At 40.8% G+C, this 15,067-nt stretch overlaps 1 protein-coding gene across 17 annotated transcripts in view; it reads left to right on the top strand.

The window, feature by feature from the left end:
- LOC118370532 (zinc finger protein OZF-like) overlaps positions 1–15,067 on the top strand; it is a 126,940-nt gene that overhangs the window by 106,121 nt on the left and 5,752 nt on the right. For 4 of the 17 annotated variants that reach the window (XR_008105977.1, XR_008105971.1, XM_052504331.1 and 1 more), the window contains one exon: positions 4,383–4,430. The exons of 8 other annotated variants lie outside the window; for them this stretch is intronic. Coding sequence is in view for 6 of the 9 variants with exons in the window: in XM_052504331.1 (XP_052360291.1) it covers positions 4,383–4,384 (2 nt within the window). In the remaining 3 variants the exon portion in view is untranslated. Of the gene's footprint in view, positions 1–2,849; positions 3,068–4,382; positions 4,467–6,351; positions 7,312–11,214; positions 11,497–15,067 lie in introns of those variants that run through there. 5 more of the 17 variants (XM_052504332.1, XM_052504336.1, XM_052504313.1 and 2 more) reach the window with 4 other exon arrangements.

The raw sequence follows: 15,067 nt of genomic DNA, 5'->3' as shown, positions 1-15,067 counted from the left end.
ATGGAGCGAGACATGATGTCCCAGATGTGCTCAATTGGATTCAGGTCTGGGGAACGGGCAGGCCAGTCCATAGCATCAAAGGAACTGCTGACACTCCAGCCACATGAGGTCTAGCATGGTCTTGCATTAGGAGGAACCCAAGGGCCAACCGCACCAGCATATGGTCTCACAAGGGGTCTGAGGATCTCATCTCGGTACCTAATGGCAGTCAGGCTACCTCTGGCGAGCACATGGAGGGCTATGCGGCCCCCCAAAGAAATGCCACCCCACACCACGACTGACCCACCGCCAAACCGGTCATGCTGGAGGATGTTGCAGGCAGCAGAACGTTCTCCGCGCCGTATCCAGACTCTGTCACGTGTTCATTGTGGACCTGCTTTCATCTGTGAAGAGCACAGGGCGCCAGTGGCGAATTTGCCCCAATCTTGGTGTTCTCTGGCAAATGTCAAACGTCCTGCACGGTGTTGGGCTGTAAGCACCCTCATGGAGTCTGTTTCTGACCGTTTGAGCAGACACATGCACATTTGTGGCCTGCTGGAGGTCATTTTGCAGGGCTCTGGCAGTGCTCCTCCTGCTCCTCCTTGCACAAAGGCGGAGGTAGTGGTCCTGCTGCTGGGTTGTTGCCCTCCTACGGCCTCCTCCATGTCTCCTAATGTACTGCCCTGTCTCCTGGTAGCGCCTCCATGCTCTGGACACTACGCTGACAGACACAGCAAACCTTCTTGCCACAGCTCGCATTGATGTGCCATCCTGGATGAGCTGCACAACCTGAGCCACTTTTGTGGGTTGTAGACTCCGTCTCATGCTACCACTAGAGTGAAAGCACCTCCAGCTTTCAAAAGTGACCAAAACATCAGCCAGGAAGCATAGGAACTGAGAAGTGGTCTGTGGTCACCACCTGCAGAACCACTCCTTTATTGGGGGTTTCTTGCTAATTGCCTATAATTTCCACCTGTTGTCTGTTCCATTTGGAGTTACATTGTGTTGTTTAAGTGTTCCCTTTATTTTTTTGAGCAGTGTATATATCGCCCAGCCCTGAGTATAGTAGAGTATAATGTACTGTGTCTTTTCAACTTTAAATTAACTGATTTCAACGTACAGAAAATACTTATTTTAAATGTAAATGCAGATATGACTTTTCAACTTTCAGTCATAACCTAAAATGAATCTAACTTTAACATTTGGAAAAATAAGTATTTTACACGTTTTTTTGCTTACTAGGGCTATTGTAGTTCATAGGAGGAGGGTGGTATTTCAGCCAGGACCGGCCTGTGTCTGCATCAAGCATAGAGATGGATAGAAGACTCAACCTCCATGTAACCCGTTTTAGCATGGACATTGTCATTGAGGGTTTCCACCATTTTAAAGAAGTCAAATGGATGGGGATTCCTATGGGTTAGGAGCAATCAGCCAATTATTAGTGCCCTGTCTTCTTCAACTTTTGTGCTATGGTTTGTAAATATTGAACACAGCCATCTAGTGGCCAGTAACTGAATGACACTAATTGGTTCAGGACTCCAGTACTGCAGGTGGTGCTAACTCTGTGGTGTCAACGGACTTCCGTTCATGCAGGTGCATGAGAGAGAGACAATTTCAATGTTACATTACTGTTTTGAAGCAGAACGTAATGATTATCAGTTTTCTACATGTGTACTAATTAGAGGTCGACCGATTATGATTTTTCAACACCGATACCGATTATTGGAGGACCATAAAAGCCGATACCGATTAATCGGCCGTGTTCTTTTTGTTAAAAAAAACATGTTTTAAAAAAAATTAAACTTTTTTTTGTGATAATGACAATTACAGCAATACTGAATGAACACTTATTTTAACTTAATACAATACATCAATAAAATCAATTTAGCCTCAAGTAAATAATGAAACATGTTCAATTTGGTTTAAATAATGCAAAAACAAAGGGTTGGAGAAGAAAGTAAAAGTGCAATATGTGCCATGTAAGAAAGCTAACGTTTCAGTTCCTTGATCAGAACATGAGAACATATGAAAGCTGGTGGTTCCTTTTAACATGAGTCTTCAATATTCCCATGTAAGAAGTTTTAGGCTGTAGTTATTATAGGACTATTTCCATCTATACCATTTGTATGTCATTAACCTTTGACTATTGGATGTTCTTATAGGCACTTTAGTATTGCCAGTGTAACAGTATAGCTTCCATCCCTCTCCGCGCTCCTCCCTGGGCTCGAACCAGCAACACAACGACAATTAGCGTGCGCTAATTAGATCGCCATTTCACTTCGGTTACACCAGCCTCATCTCGGGAGTTGATAGACTTGAAGTCATAAACAGCGCAATGCTTGATGCACAACGAAGAGCTGCTGGCAAAACGCACGAAAGTGCTGTTTGAATTAATGTTTTTTTTTTATTTGACAAATCGACGCCCAAAAATGCTGATTTGTTATGAAAACTTGAAATCGGCCCTAATTAATCGGTCGACCTCTAGTACTAATATTCAGACACATTCAGTTGTTTCCATCTTTATCTATAAATGTTTCAATGGTGTGAACAGAAAATACAATTGGAGTTAAATAGTACAGTGAAGACGAGGTTATTCAGGAAAATAGTGCATAGTGCTGCCCAATACATACTGTGATCTTGTACTAAATGGTTTTTGAGTCATTTATGCATTTTTGTGAATTTAGGAAATCTACTATAGATTAAGTGCACTGTAATTTAAAGTGTGCACTTTGTCTAATGTGAAATGAATAAATGGTTTGTTTTCAATGTTTAGCTACCTGATCTAATATCATTTTTTGAGAATAAAGAAAGTACCAGAACTCTCAAGACAATAACTTTTGGGGGGGGGCATTTTCTCTTCATAACTACAGGCCAACTCCGATTATGTCTGAGGCCGGTAACATCAAAAGTGAGGACAAACCCAATCTACAGTCACTGGGTCCTGATTGTGACAGTGGAGCCCAGTTTGCACTGCAGGATCCAGAGATGACATCAGTGAAGCTGGAAGACTGCAGTCAAACACTGGAGCTGAATGTCAACATTAAAGATGAAGAAGAGGAGGAGAAGATTGGGGAATCTGTTTATGATGGTAAGAGCAGGTTCTATTTATAAGTTATCTTTATAAGTTATGTTCATAAGTTATTGATATGACAGATTTACAGAATGAAACCTAACACATCCTTGAACAAGTTCTATGAAATGAGTCTGTGTAGTTACTAACCCTTGTGATAGTGAGTGGAGGATGATATGAAATGAGTCTGTGTAGTTACTAACCCTTGTGATAGTGAGTGGAGGATTATATGAAATGAGTCTGTAGTTACTAACCCTTGTGATAGTGAGTGGAGGATTATATGAAATCTGTCTGTCTGTCTCTCTGTCTCTCTCTGTCTCTCTCTCTGTCTCTCTCTCTGTCTGTCTGTCTCTCTGTCTCTCTCTCTCTGTCTGTCTCTCTCTCTGTCTGTCTGTCTCTCTGTCTCTCTGTCTGTCTGTCCGTCCGCCCTCTCTCTGTCCGTCCGTCCGCCCTCTCTCTGTCTCTCTGTATGTCTGTCCGTCCGTCCGTCCGTCCTCTCTCTGTCTGTCTGTCTGTCTGTCTGTCTGTCTGTCTGTCTGTCTGTCTGTCTGTCTGTCTGTCTGTCTGTCTGTCCATCCGTCCGCCCTCTGTCTGTCTGTCTGTCTGTCCGTCCGCCCTCTCTCTGTCTCTCTGTCTGTCTCTCTGTCTGTCTGTCCGTCCGCTCTCTCTCTGTCTCTCGCTGGCTGGCTGGCACGGGAAACTCTTGAGGGCCTTAAATATTTTATACAATGATGCAAGTTTGCTAACACAGGCCAGACCAGATGATACAATGTTTCTTACAGACAGACAGACCATGTGCAGCCAATTTGATTGATAGGATAATTATTTTCATCAGGATATTTTCAACCTGCACGCTGCAATGTTTTTATTTGTTGGCTTTATGAAAGCTAGTTTTACATATCGGCAATAGAAGTTACTTTTGGATTTGTATCATTTTGGTATAATTTTGATTAACCACATGACATTGATTTGAGATATGAATACCTTATTATGACTTAAATGAAACTGTTCCATGAAAATCATAACAGATCAGTAGAAATGGTACTATACCCTGGCACTCAACATGGAAAAGGTTGCCGACCGGCAACGTCAGGAGCATTCTGGTTAGGCGATATTGATCTCTGGCTGCCTCTTAAGTAATTTTATTTCAACACATATGTATGGTAAAGTAAACATTTGGTAGAAAGAAAACAAGACTCTCGGTCGACCAGGAATCAAAAAAGAATGTCGGGACAGCCCTAATAATTTTATTCCCTGTATTGTACAGCCTACTGTTATGAAGTTATATGTATACCACACCAACTGACTGGTTCTTCTGATGTTGTTCACACAGGAGACCATGTTGAGACATTCTCTACATCCAGAGAGCAACAGCAGGAAGGTCACAGAGCTAACAGGTCTCACCACTGCCCACATTGTGAGGAGATTTTCCCAATTCTATCAAAACTAGAAATTCACCTAAAAATACACACAGGAGATAATCTGTATTCCTGCACTGACTGTGGGAAGAGTTTCACAACATCACAGGCTCTGACAGTTCATCTGCGAGTCCACACTGGAGAAAAACCTTACTCCTGCTCTGACTGTGGGGAGAGTTTCTCTCAACAGAGCAGCTTAAAAACACACCAACGTATACACACAGGAGAGAAGCCTTACTCATGCTCTGACTGTGGGAAGAGTTTCTCCGTATCCAGCAACTTAAAAACACACCTAAAAATTCACGCTGGGGAGAAGCCTTACTTTTGCTCTGACTGTGGGGCAAGTTTTTCTCAACAGAGCCACTTACAAACCCACCAACATATACATACAGGAGAGAAGCATTACTTATGCTCTGACTGCGGAAAATGCTTCATAACATCAGCTGAGTTAAGAGTTCATCAGAGAACACACACAGGAGAGAAGCCTTACTGCTGCTCCGACTGTGGGAAGAGTTTCTCTCAACAGAGCAACTTAAAATGTCACCAGCGAATACACACAGGAGAGAAGCCTTATTCCTGCTCTGATTGTGGGAAGAGTTTCACCCATTTGGATATATTAAAATGTCACCAGCGAATACACACAGGAGAGAAGCCTTACTCCTGCTCTGTCTGTGGGAAAAGTTTCTCCCAACAGGGCAACTTAAAAACACACCAACGTATACATAAAGGAGAGAAGCCTTACTCCTGTTCTGACTGTGGAAAATGCTTCACAACATCAACTGAGCTAAAAGTTCATCGGAGAACACACACAGGAGAGAAGCCTTACTGCTGTTCTGACTGTGGGAAGAGTTTCTCCCGATTGGCTACCTTAAAAACACATCAATGTATACATAAAGGAGAGAAGCCTCATCACTTCTCTCAGACCAACTAAGATTAAAAAGTCACTCCATCGATTAATCCTCATCTCGTAAAAGAAGTGGTAACAGTGAATTGGATCAAGAAGAAAGCATAGAACACTATTGTAATCCTATTGTTTCTCAATGTGAGAGAACTGTGCAGAGGAAAGGGAGTGTTATAGAATTATGACATTGGAAATCATCTTTCTCCAAAAAATTTTACTACAAAACATAGAAACGTGCCATTTTCACATATGTTGATGTTGGGGTGGTGCTGGGGATGATAAATATGAAGTTGGAACATTTTAAAATGTCCCTTTTTAAGGCAAAAACAATAGGATGGTGGTTGGTCGGGTGGATGGATGGATCAGCAAAACATGAAAGTCTAGCAACCCAACGGTTGCGTGTTCAAATCTCATCATGGACAATTGTAGCTAATAAGCAACTTTGCAACTACACTACATGACGAAAAGTATACCGTTCAAAAGTTTGGGGTCACTTAGAAATGTCCTTGTTTTTGAAAGATAAGCTATTTTTTTGTCTGTTTTTATCTAACATCAAATTGATCAGTGTAGACATTGTTAATGTTGTAAATTACTGTTGTCGTTGGAAACGGCAGATTTTTTAATGGATAATCTACATAGGCTTACAGAGGCCCATCATCAGCAGCCATCACTCCTGTGTTCCAATGGCACGTTGTGTTAGCGATTTCAAGTTGATCATTTTAAAAGGTTAAATGATCAATAGAAAACCCTTTTGCAATTATGTTAGCACAGCTAAAAACAGTTGTGCTGGTTAAGTTGGACTAGTTGAGTATCTGGAGCATCAGCATTTGTGAGTTTGATTACAGGCTCAAAATGGCCAGAAACAAATCCCTTTCTTCTGAAACTCGTCAGTCTATTCTTGTTCTGAGAAATGAAGGCTATTCCATGAGAAAAATTGCCAAGAAACTGATAATCTCATACAACACTGTGTACTACCTTCACAGAACAGCACAAACTGGACCGAACCAGAATAGAAAGAGGCGTGGGAGGCCCCGGTGCACAACTGAGCAAGACGACAAGTATATTAGAGTGCCTAGTTTGAGAAACGGATGCCTCACAAGTCCTCAACTGGAAGCTTCATTAAATAGTACCCGCAAAACACCAGTCTCAACGTCAACAGTGAAGAGGCGACTCCGGGATGCTGGCCTTCTAGGCAGAGTTGCAAAGAAAAAGACATATCTCAGACTGGCCATTAAAAATAAAAGATTAAGATGGGCAAAAGAACACAGACACTTGACAGAGGAACTCTGCCTAGAAGGCCAGCATCCCGGAGTCGCCTCTTCACTGTTGACGTTGAGACTGCACTGTATTTCTGATCAATTCGGTGTTATTTAATGGACAAAAAACAACTTTTGAACGGTAGTGTATGTGGGCACCTGCTCGTCGAACATCTCATTCCAAAATCATGGGCCTTAATATGGACTTGGTCCCCCTTTTGCTGCAATAACGGCCTCCACTCTTCTGGGAAGGCTTCCCACTAGATTTTGGAACATTGCTCTGGGGACTTTTTCCATTCAACCACGAGCATTAGTGAGGTCGGTTACTGATGTTGGGCGATTAGGTCTGGCTCCCAGTCAACGTTTCAATTCATCCAAAAGGTGTTCTTCCACACTGATCTTGACAAACCATTTGTGTATGGACGTCTATTTGTGCTCGGGGCATTGTCACGCTGAAACGGGAAAGGGCCTTCCCCAAACTGTTGCCGCAAAGTTGGCAGCACAGAATCATCTATAATGTCATTGTATGCTGTAGCTTTAAGATTTCCCTTCACTGGAACTAAGGGGACTAGTCCGAACCATGAAAAACAGCCCCAGACCATTAGTTGTCCTCCACCAAACATTACAGTTGGCACTATGCATTGGGGCAGGTAGCGTTCTCCTGGCATCCACCAAACCCAGATTAGTCCAGATTAGTCCGTCGGACTGCTAGATGATGAAGCATGATTCATCACTCCAGAGAACATGTTTCTACTGCATCAGTCCAATGACGGTGAGCTTTACACCACTCCAGCCAACGCTTGGCATTGCACATGGTGATCTTAGGCATGTGTGCTGCTGCTCGGCCATGGAAACCCATTTTCTGAAGCTCCCGACGAACAGTTCTTGTTGACGTTGCTTCCAGCAGCAGTTTGGAACTTGATTGTGAGTGTTGCAACCGAGGACAGACCATTTTTACATGCTTCAGCACTCGGCGGTCCTCAAGCAGGGCAGACATTTGATGAACTGGCAGTGCCACATTGAAAGTCACTAAGCTCTTCAGTAAGGCTATTCTACTGCCAATGTTTGTCTATGGAGAATGCATGGCTGTGTGCTCGATTTTTATACTCCTGTCAGCAACGGGTGTGGCTGAAATAGCCAAATCCACGATTTGAAGGGGTGTCCTCATACTTTTGTGTATACAGTGTGCTTACCATGTTAATGTTAGCAACAACAAATTGGAATTCATAAAATATCATACGTATAGAAAATTGTAACATATTGTACGAAATGTAATTCGTAATATACTATACATCCTACAAAATCGTATTACAGTTATAGGCCAATGTAATGTTATGTAACATAACATACTAAATTGTGTGGTATGTTTTTTTGTTTCATATAGTACGTTTTTCTATGACACGAAGTTGCCCCTATGCAGTTATGTGTGGAAATGATTTGGTAGATACAGTTGAATTTGGTAGTTTACATACACTTAGGTTGGAGTCATTAACTTGTTTTTCAACCACTCCACACATTTCTTGTTAACAAACTATAGTTTTGCCAAGTCGGTTAGGACATGTTCTTTGTGCATAACACAAGTCGTTTTTCCAGCAATTGTTTACAGACAGATTATTTCACTTATAATTCACTGCATCACAATTCCAGTGGGTCAGAAGTTTACATACACTAAGTTGACTGTGCCTTTAAACAGCTTAGAAAATTCCAGAAAATTATGTCATGGATTTAGAAGCTTCTGATAGGCTAATTGACATCCTTTGAGTCAATTGGAGGTGTACCTGTGGATGTATTTCAAGGTCTACCTTCAAACTCAGTGCCTCTTTGCTTGACATCATGGGAAAATCAATAGATATCAGCCAAGACCTCAGAAAATAAATTGTCGACCTCCACAAGTCTGGTTCATCCTTGGGAGCTATTTCCAAACACCTGAAGGTACCACGTTCATCTGTACAAACAATAGTACGCAAGTACAAACACCATGGGACCACGCAGCCGTTATACCGCTCAGGAAGGAGACGCGTTCTGTCTCCTAGAGATGAATGTACTTTGGTGCGAAAAGTGCAAATCAATCCCAGAACAACAGCAAAGGACCCTGTGAAGATGCTGGAGAAGATAGGTACAAAAGTATCTATATCCACAGTAAAAAAGTCCTATATCGACAACCTGAAAGGCCGCTCAGCAAGGAAGAAGCCACTGCTCCAAAACCACCATAAAAAACCCAGACTACGGTTTGCATCTGCACATGGGGACAAAGATCGTACTTTTTCGAGAAACGTCCACTGGTCTGATGAAACAAAAATAGAACTGGTTGTCCATAATGACCATCGTTATGTTTGGAGGAAAAAGAGGGAGGCTTACAAGCCGAAGAACACCATCCCAACCGTGAAGCACGGGGGTGGCAGCATCATGTTGTGGGGGTGCTTTGCTGCAGGAGGGACTGGTGCACTTCAAAATAGACGGCATCATGAGGATGGAAAATTATGTCGATATATTGAAACAACATCTCAAGACATCAGTCAGGAAGTTAAATGGGTCTTCCAAATGGACAATGACCCCAAGCATACTTTCAAAGTTGTGGCAAAATGGCTTAAGGACAACAAAATCAAGGTATTGGAGGGGACATCACAAATCCCTGACCTCAATCCTATAGAAAATGTGTGGGCAGAACTGAAAAAGCGTATGCGAGCAAGGAGGCCTACAAATCCTGACCAGCTCTGTCAGGAGGAATGGGCCAAAATTCACCCAACTTATTGTGGGAAGCTTGTGGAAGACTCCCGAAACATTTGACCCAAGTTAAACAACTTAAAGTCAATGCTACACAAATACTATTTGAGTGCATGTAAACTTCTGACCCACTGGGAATGCGATGAAAGAAATAAAAGCTGAAATAAATCATTCTCTCAACTATTATTCTGACATTTCACATTCTTAAAATAAAGTGGTGATCCTAACTGACCTAAAACAGGGATTTTTACTGGGTCAGGAATTGTGAAAAACTGAGTTTAAATGTATTTGGCTAAGGTGTATGTAAACTTCTGACTTCAACTGTACATGTATCAGATAGAGATGGTGTGATGATCAGTTTTCACCATTACTTTGGGTGGATTCTTTTTTACTACATAATGACTTTTGTTTGATTGTACACAGGCTATGAAATGAGTACATGTGTTTTATTAAATTGTCTTTTAAAACTAGATTCATTATTTTAGTCATTGATTCAGGTATTTGGATAACTGTAATGAAATTAATTGATATACAAATGAAAAATAAACATGTTACATGAATTTGTGCCGTAAACCTTTGTTTTCTGGGTTATCTATACATAAAATACAATGTTTCTGTTTAATTCATGGAATTCAAAGTAATTTACATGTCTATTATCTACTCAAAACATGTCACTACACCTTTACACATCACCATGGGGACAAGCCAATTTGCTGGCCACCAGTAATTGCTACAATACACACACAGATGTTTTGCAGTATAAAGGACTTACATATGTTTCTTATTAAATAACAGTTAAATGAAAAAAAAGTATTGTCATTTTAAAGTGTTTTATATGGTACCAAAGTCCAGGGACAGCATTACCACCACGATCCAATAATGACCCAGTTACTATTAGGGAATGGAATCAGAGAGGAAGCTTGTGTTACCTTTCTCTTACTTATCGTAAGAGTAGGGGTGTTAACCCCGGGGTCCTGGCTAAATTCTCATTCTGACCATCATTGCCATCTAATCATCCCCAGCTTCCAGGCTCATTCATCCCCTCTCCTCTCCCCTGTAACTATTCCCCAGGTTGTTGCTGTAAATGAGAACGTGTTCTGTCAACTTCCCTGGTCAAATAAAAAAATGTAATTACTTAAACATTAATGTGCACTGTTTAAAATATATCTACAGTCAACGCTGTGTCTAGCACTAGCCCCCAAAATAAAGTGTCCGATCTGGGTTAACTTGGTTGAGTTTACAAAAACAAATATAATACAAGAGTCATTCCAGATGAGGAATAAGAAACGTTCAAAGCACATGTAATGTTTGGCTAAATACAATGTAATTTCTACTTCTTGCACAGGATTTAGCTAGTTAAAATGAAGTGTATCTTTAGGAGTAATTCATGTGTACCTTGTACATTACCCACCCTGACAACCTGGCCCTCAATTTAAAGCTTGTGGAAGTGACATAACAAATACACTAGTACAACACAGAGTATATTTAATATCTGCACAAGTACAATGTAATTACCAGGTGTTTCACAGGATTTGGCCGGTGATAATGAAGTCTATCTTGAGGTGTACTTACATGTAATTACAGTGAACCAATAGCCAGTGGTGGAAAAAGTACCCAGCTGTCATACTTGAGTAAAAGTAAAGATACCTTAATAAAATGCTCCTTGAGTAAAAAGATACCTCACCCAGTAAAGATACCTTAATAGAAAGTCATGCTCCTTGAGTAAAAGTATTTGGTTTTAAATATACAAAAAAATCTAATGCAAAAGTCAAAGCATTAAAAATTTCAGATTCCTTGTATTAAGGAAACCAGATGTCGCAATTTAAAAAATATATTATGGGTGGCCAATGGGCACACTCCAACATTCAGACATCATTTACAAAGTCCACCAGAGCAGAGGAGGTAGGGATGACCAGGGTTGTTCTCTTGGTAACTGTGTGAATTGGACCATTTTCCTGTCCTGCTAAGCATGCCAACTGTAATGAGTACTTTTGGGTGTCATGGAAAATGTATTGAGTAAAAAGTACATGATTGTCTTTAGAACAGGAGTCGAGAAGGTCAGTGTGCAAAATCTGGACATGATAGATTGCCGCGAAAGAAAAATAGTGTTATAGACTAGATAAAAACGTCAAGACAGAAGAGGGAAAGGTACGTTTTCCATGCAATTTGTTTCGTTTCCGTTTGGGAATACATGAATAGTGCTGGACGATTTAGCATAGGACGTTAGATAACTAGCTAGCTAGCTAGCATTTGCCAACGGAAGGCTACCTAGCTAACGGAAGAGCCATAACTGTAGCATGCTAACGTTAGCTGGCGTTAATGTTAGGCTTACCAACTAGGCTAGCTAGCCAGCTAACAGGTTACCATAGCACATTGTACCGAGTATATTTACCATGTACCGTATGTTGTGTTTTGTTTGGATTAGCTAGCACGATAGTTTTCTGACCTTGACTAGCCACTGTAGCTAAATTACCTAAAATAAAGCTGTCAAATAGCTACGTTATGGTCGCTACTCGCTAGCTAGCCTTTGTTAGCCACAATAACGATTATCCACAACAGTATAATCTACGGATCGCCTTCCTAATAAACGTCCCCATTGTAAACAACAAGGTGTGCTCTCTTGTTTTAGTTATACAAATCTTTCGTGTTAGCATGCACTTTTATAGCTAGCTGGATAACACAATAACTAGTTAGCAAGGCCTAGCTATCTATAGGCCTAAACCATGGAAAGCATGATGATGACTACTATAGTGTCCAAATTGTCATACATTCTTCTCCACCACAGATTTCCACAAGGTCTCAGTCTCCAGGATGGGAAATGCTTACTAGAAAGAAACATACGACAACAGAGACATAGTTGTTGATTTCCATTGTTATTTGTGATGTTAAAAAGGGGAGAAAAAGACAATCCTGTTTTTCTAAATTAGCTACAGCGCATTAGGAAAGTATTCAGAACCCTTGATTTTTTTCCACGTTTTGTTACGTTACAGCCTTATTCTAAAATAGATTACATAAAAGTTTTCCTTCTGCAATCTACACACAACACCCTATAATGCCAAATCGAAAACAGGTTGTTAAAATAAACAATTATACAAAAATAACTTATTTGCTTAAGTATTCAGACTCTTTGCTATAAGACTCGAAATTGAGCTCAGGTGCATCCTGTTTCCATTGATTATCCTTGAGATGTTTCTACAACTTGGAGTCCACCTGTGGTAAATTCAATTGATTGGACATGATTTGGAAAGACACACCTGTCTATATAAGGTCCCACAGCTGACAGTGCATGTCAGAGCAAAAATCAAGCCATGAGTTTGAAGGAAATAACCGTAGAGCTCAGACAGGATTGTGTGGAGGCACAGATCTGGAGAAGGGTACCAAAAAATGTTTGCAGCATTGAAGGTCCCCAAGAACACAGTGACCTCCATCATTCTTAAATGGAAGAAGTTTGGGACCACCAAGACGCTTGCTAGAGCTGGCCCGATAATAGCTGTGCTCATTCCTTCACTTAATTCTCAAGAAATTGTAGCTCACTATTGTAATCCTATTGTTTCTCACTGTGAGAAAAGGGAGCGTTATAGAATGTTAGCCTCTTTACTTTACTGATGAATATTCACCTTGTCAGTTTTGTTAGTTTCAACTGTAAAGATGTTGAGATTACCTTGGATTTGGCTTTAGGGTTGAATATCCTCTGTGAGGCTGGTTGACTGGGTGGTGCTGCTTCCCTCTGCAGTTTTATGTGGGAATGAGCTGGTAGACACAACATTTATCAGATAGAGATGGTATGAACATCAGTTTTGACCATTCATTTGGGTGGATACCTTTTTGTTTCTTAAATTGTATTTTAAAACTAGATTAGTTATAGATTAGTTATTTTAGTCATTCATAGTGCCCTCAAAGCTCATCACTAAGCTAAGGACACTGGGACTAAACACCTCCCTCTACAACTGTCCCCAGGTGGTAAGGGTAGGTAACAACACATCTGCTTGGTGTGGGCTTGGTGTGTGTAAGTCATAGAGAAAGAGGCGAAGCAAGAGGTTTCACTCTTGCTAAATTCTGTCTAAAAATTAGCCCAATGCATTTCTATGGGCTTGTTTTGGACCTAAGTTTGTTGCCTGACTTCCGCCTTTGGGACAACAACTCCCATTGTTAGGGTGAAGACGTGCATCTTGTCATTATATACAGATCTCTGGTGTAAATGGGAAGGTGCACACGGCATAGAGGAGCGAAGGAGACGAGACCAAAAATCCAATTTGACAACGAGGACATAAACATTCATACAAATGAAAGTAAATACAGGCATTTGGAGTGTCGCGCAAAAACATACATTTGAATTAATTCTATATATCACCCAGCCCTGAGTATAGTAGAGTATAATGTACTGGATTGTACCTTACTTTACTCTGTTGTGTACTCAAGATGTCTTTTCAACTTTCAATTAACTGATTTCAACATCCAGAAAACACTTATTTTAAATGTGCAGATACGACTTTTCAACTTTCATTCATAACCTAAAATGAATCTAACTTCAACGTTTGGAAAAATAAGTATTTTACATGTTTTTTTGCTTACTAGGACTATTGTAGTTCATAGGAGGAGGGTGGTATTTCAGCCAGGACCGGCCTGTGTCTGCATCAAGCATAGAGATGGAGAGAAGACTCAACCTCTATGTAACCCGTTTTAGCATGGACATTGTCATTGAGGCTTTCCACCATTTTAAAGTAGTCAAATGGATGGGGATTCCTATGGGTTAGGAGCAATCAGCCAATTATTAGTGCCTTGTCTTCTTCAAATTGGGTGCTATAGTTTGTAAATATTTGACACTGCCATCTAGTGGCCAATAACCAAATGACACTAATTGGTGTCAACAGACTTCCGTTCAGGCAATGCAGGTGCATGAGAGAGACAATTTCAAGGTTACATTACTGTTTTGAAGCAGAACGTAATGATTATCAGTTTTCTACATGTGTACTAATATTCAGACACGCGAAATACAATTGGAGTTAAATAATACAGTGAAGACAAGGTTATTCAGGAAACTAGTACATAGTGCTGCCCAATACATACTGCAGCCTTGTACTAAATGGTTTTTGAGTCATTTATGCATTTTCTTCTTTAAGAGGCTCCTCTGTCCTCGACTCATTACCTGTATTAATGACACCTGTTTGAATTTGTTATCAGTATAAAAGACACCTGTCCACAACCTCAAACAGTCACACTCCAAACTCCACTATGGCCAAGACCAAAGAGCTGTCAAAGGACACCAGAAACAGACCTGCACCAGGCTGGGAAGACTGAATCTGCAATAGGTAAGCAGCTTGGTTTGAAGAAATCAACTGTGGTTGATTACGCCGCCAGGGACTCAAATCCTGCAGTGCCAGACGTGTACCCCTGCTTAAGCCAGTACATGTCCAGGCCCGTCTAAAGTTTGCTAGAGAGCATTTGGATGATCCAGAAGAAGATTGGGAGAATGTAATATGGTCAGATGAAACCAAAATATAACTTTTTGGTAAAAACTCAACTCGTTGTGTTTGGAGGACAAAGAATGCTGAGTTGCATCCAAAGAACACCGTACCTACTGTGAAGCATGGGGGTGGAAACATCATGATTTGGGGCTGTTTTTCTGCAAAGAGACCAGGACGACTGATCCATGTAAAGAAAAGAATGAATGGGGCCATGTATCGTGAGATTTTGAGTGAAAACCTCCTTCCATCAGCAA

The sequence above is a fragment of the Oncorhynchus keta genome, unplaced genomic scaffold, assembly GCF_023373465.1.
Source record: "Oncorhynchus keta strain PuntledgeMale-10-30-2019 unplaced genomic scaffold, Oket_V2 Un_contig_18996_pilon_pilon, whole genome shotgun sequence".
Lineage (NCBI taxonomy): Eukaryota > Metazoa > Chordata > Actinopteri > Salmoniformes > Salmonidae > Oncorhynchus > Oncorhynchus keta.
The sequence above is the reverse complement of the archived record's forward strand: the minus strand, read 5'-3'. Positions and strand labels throughout refer to the sequence as shown.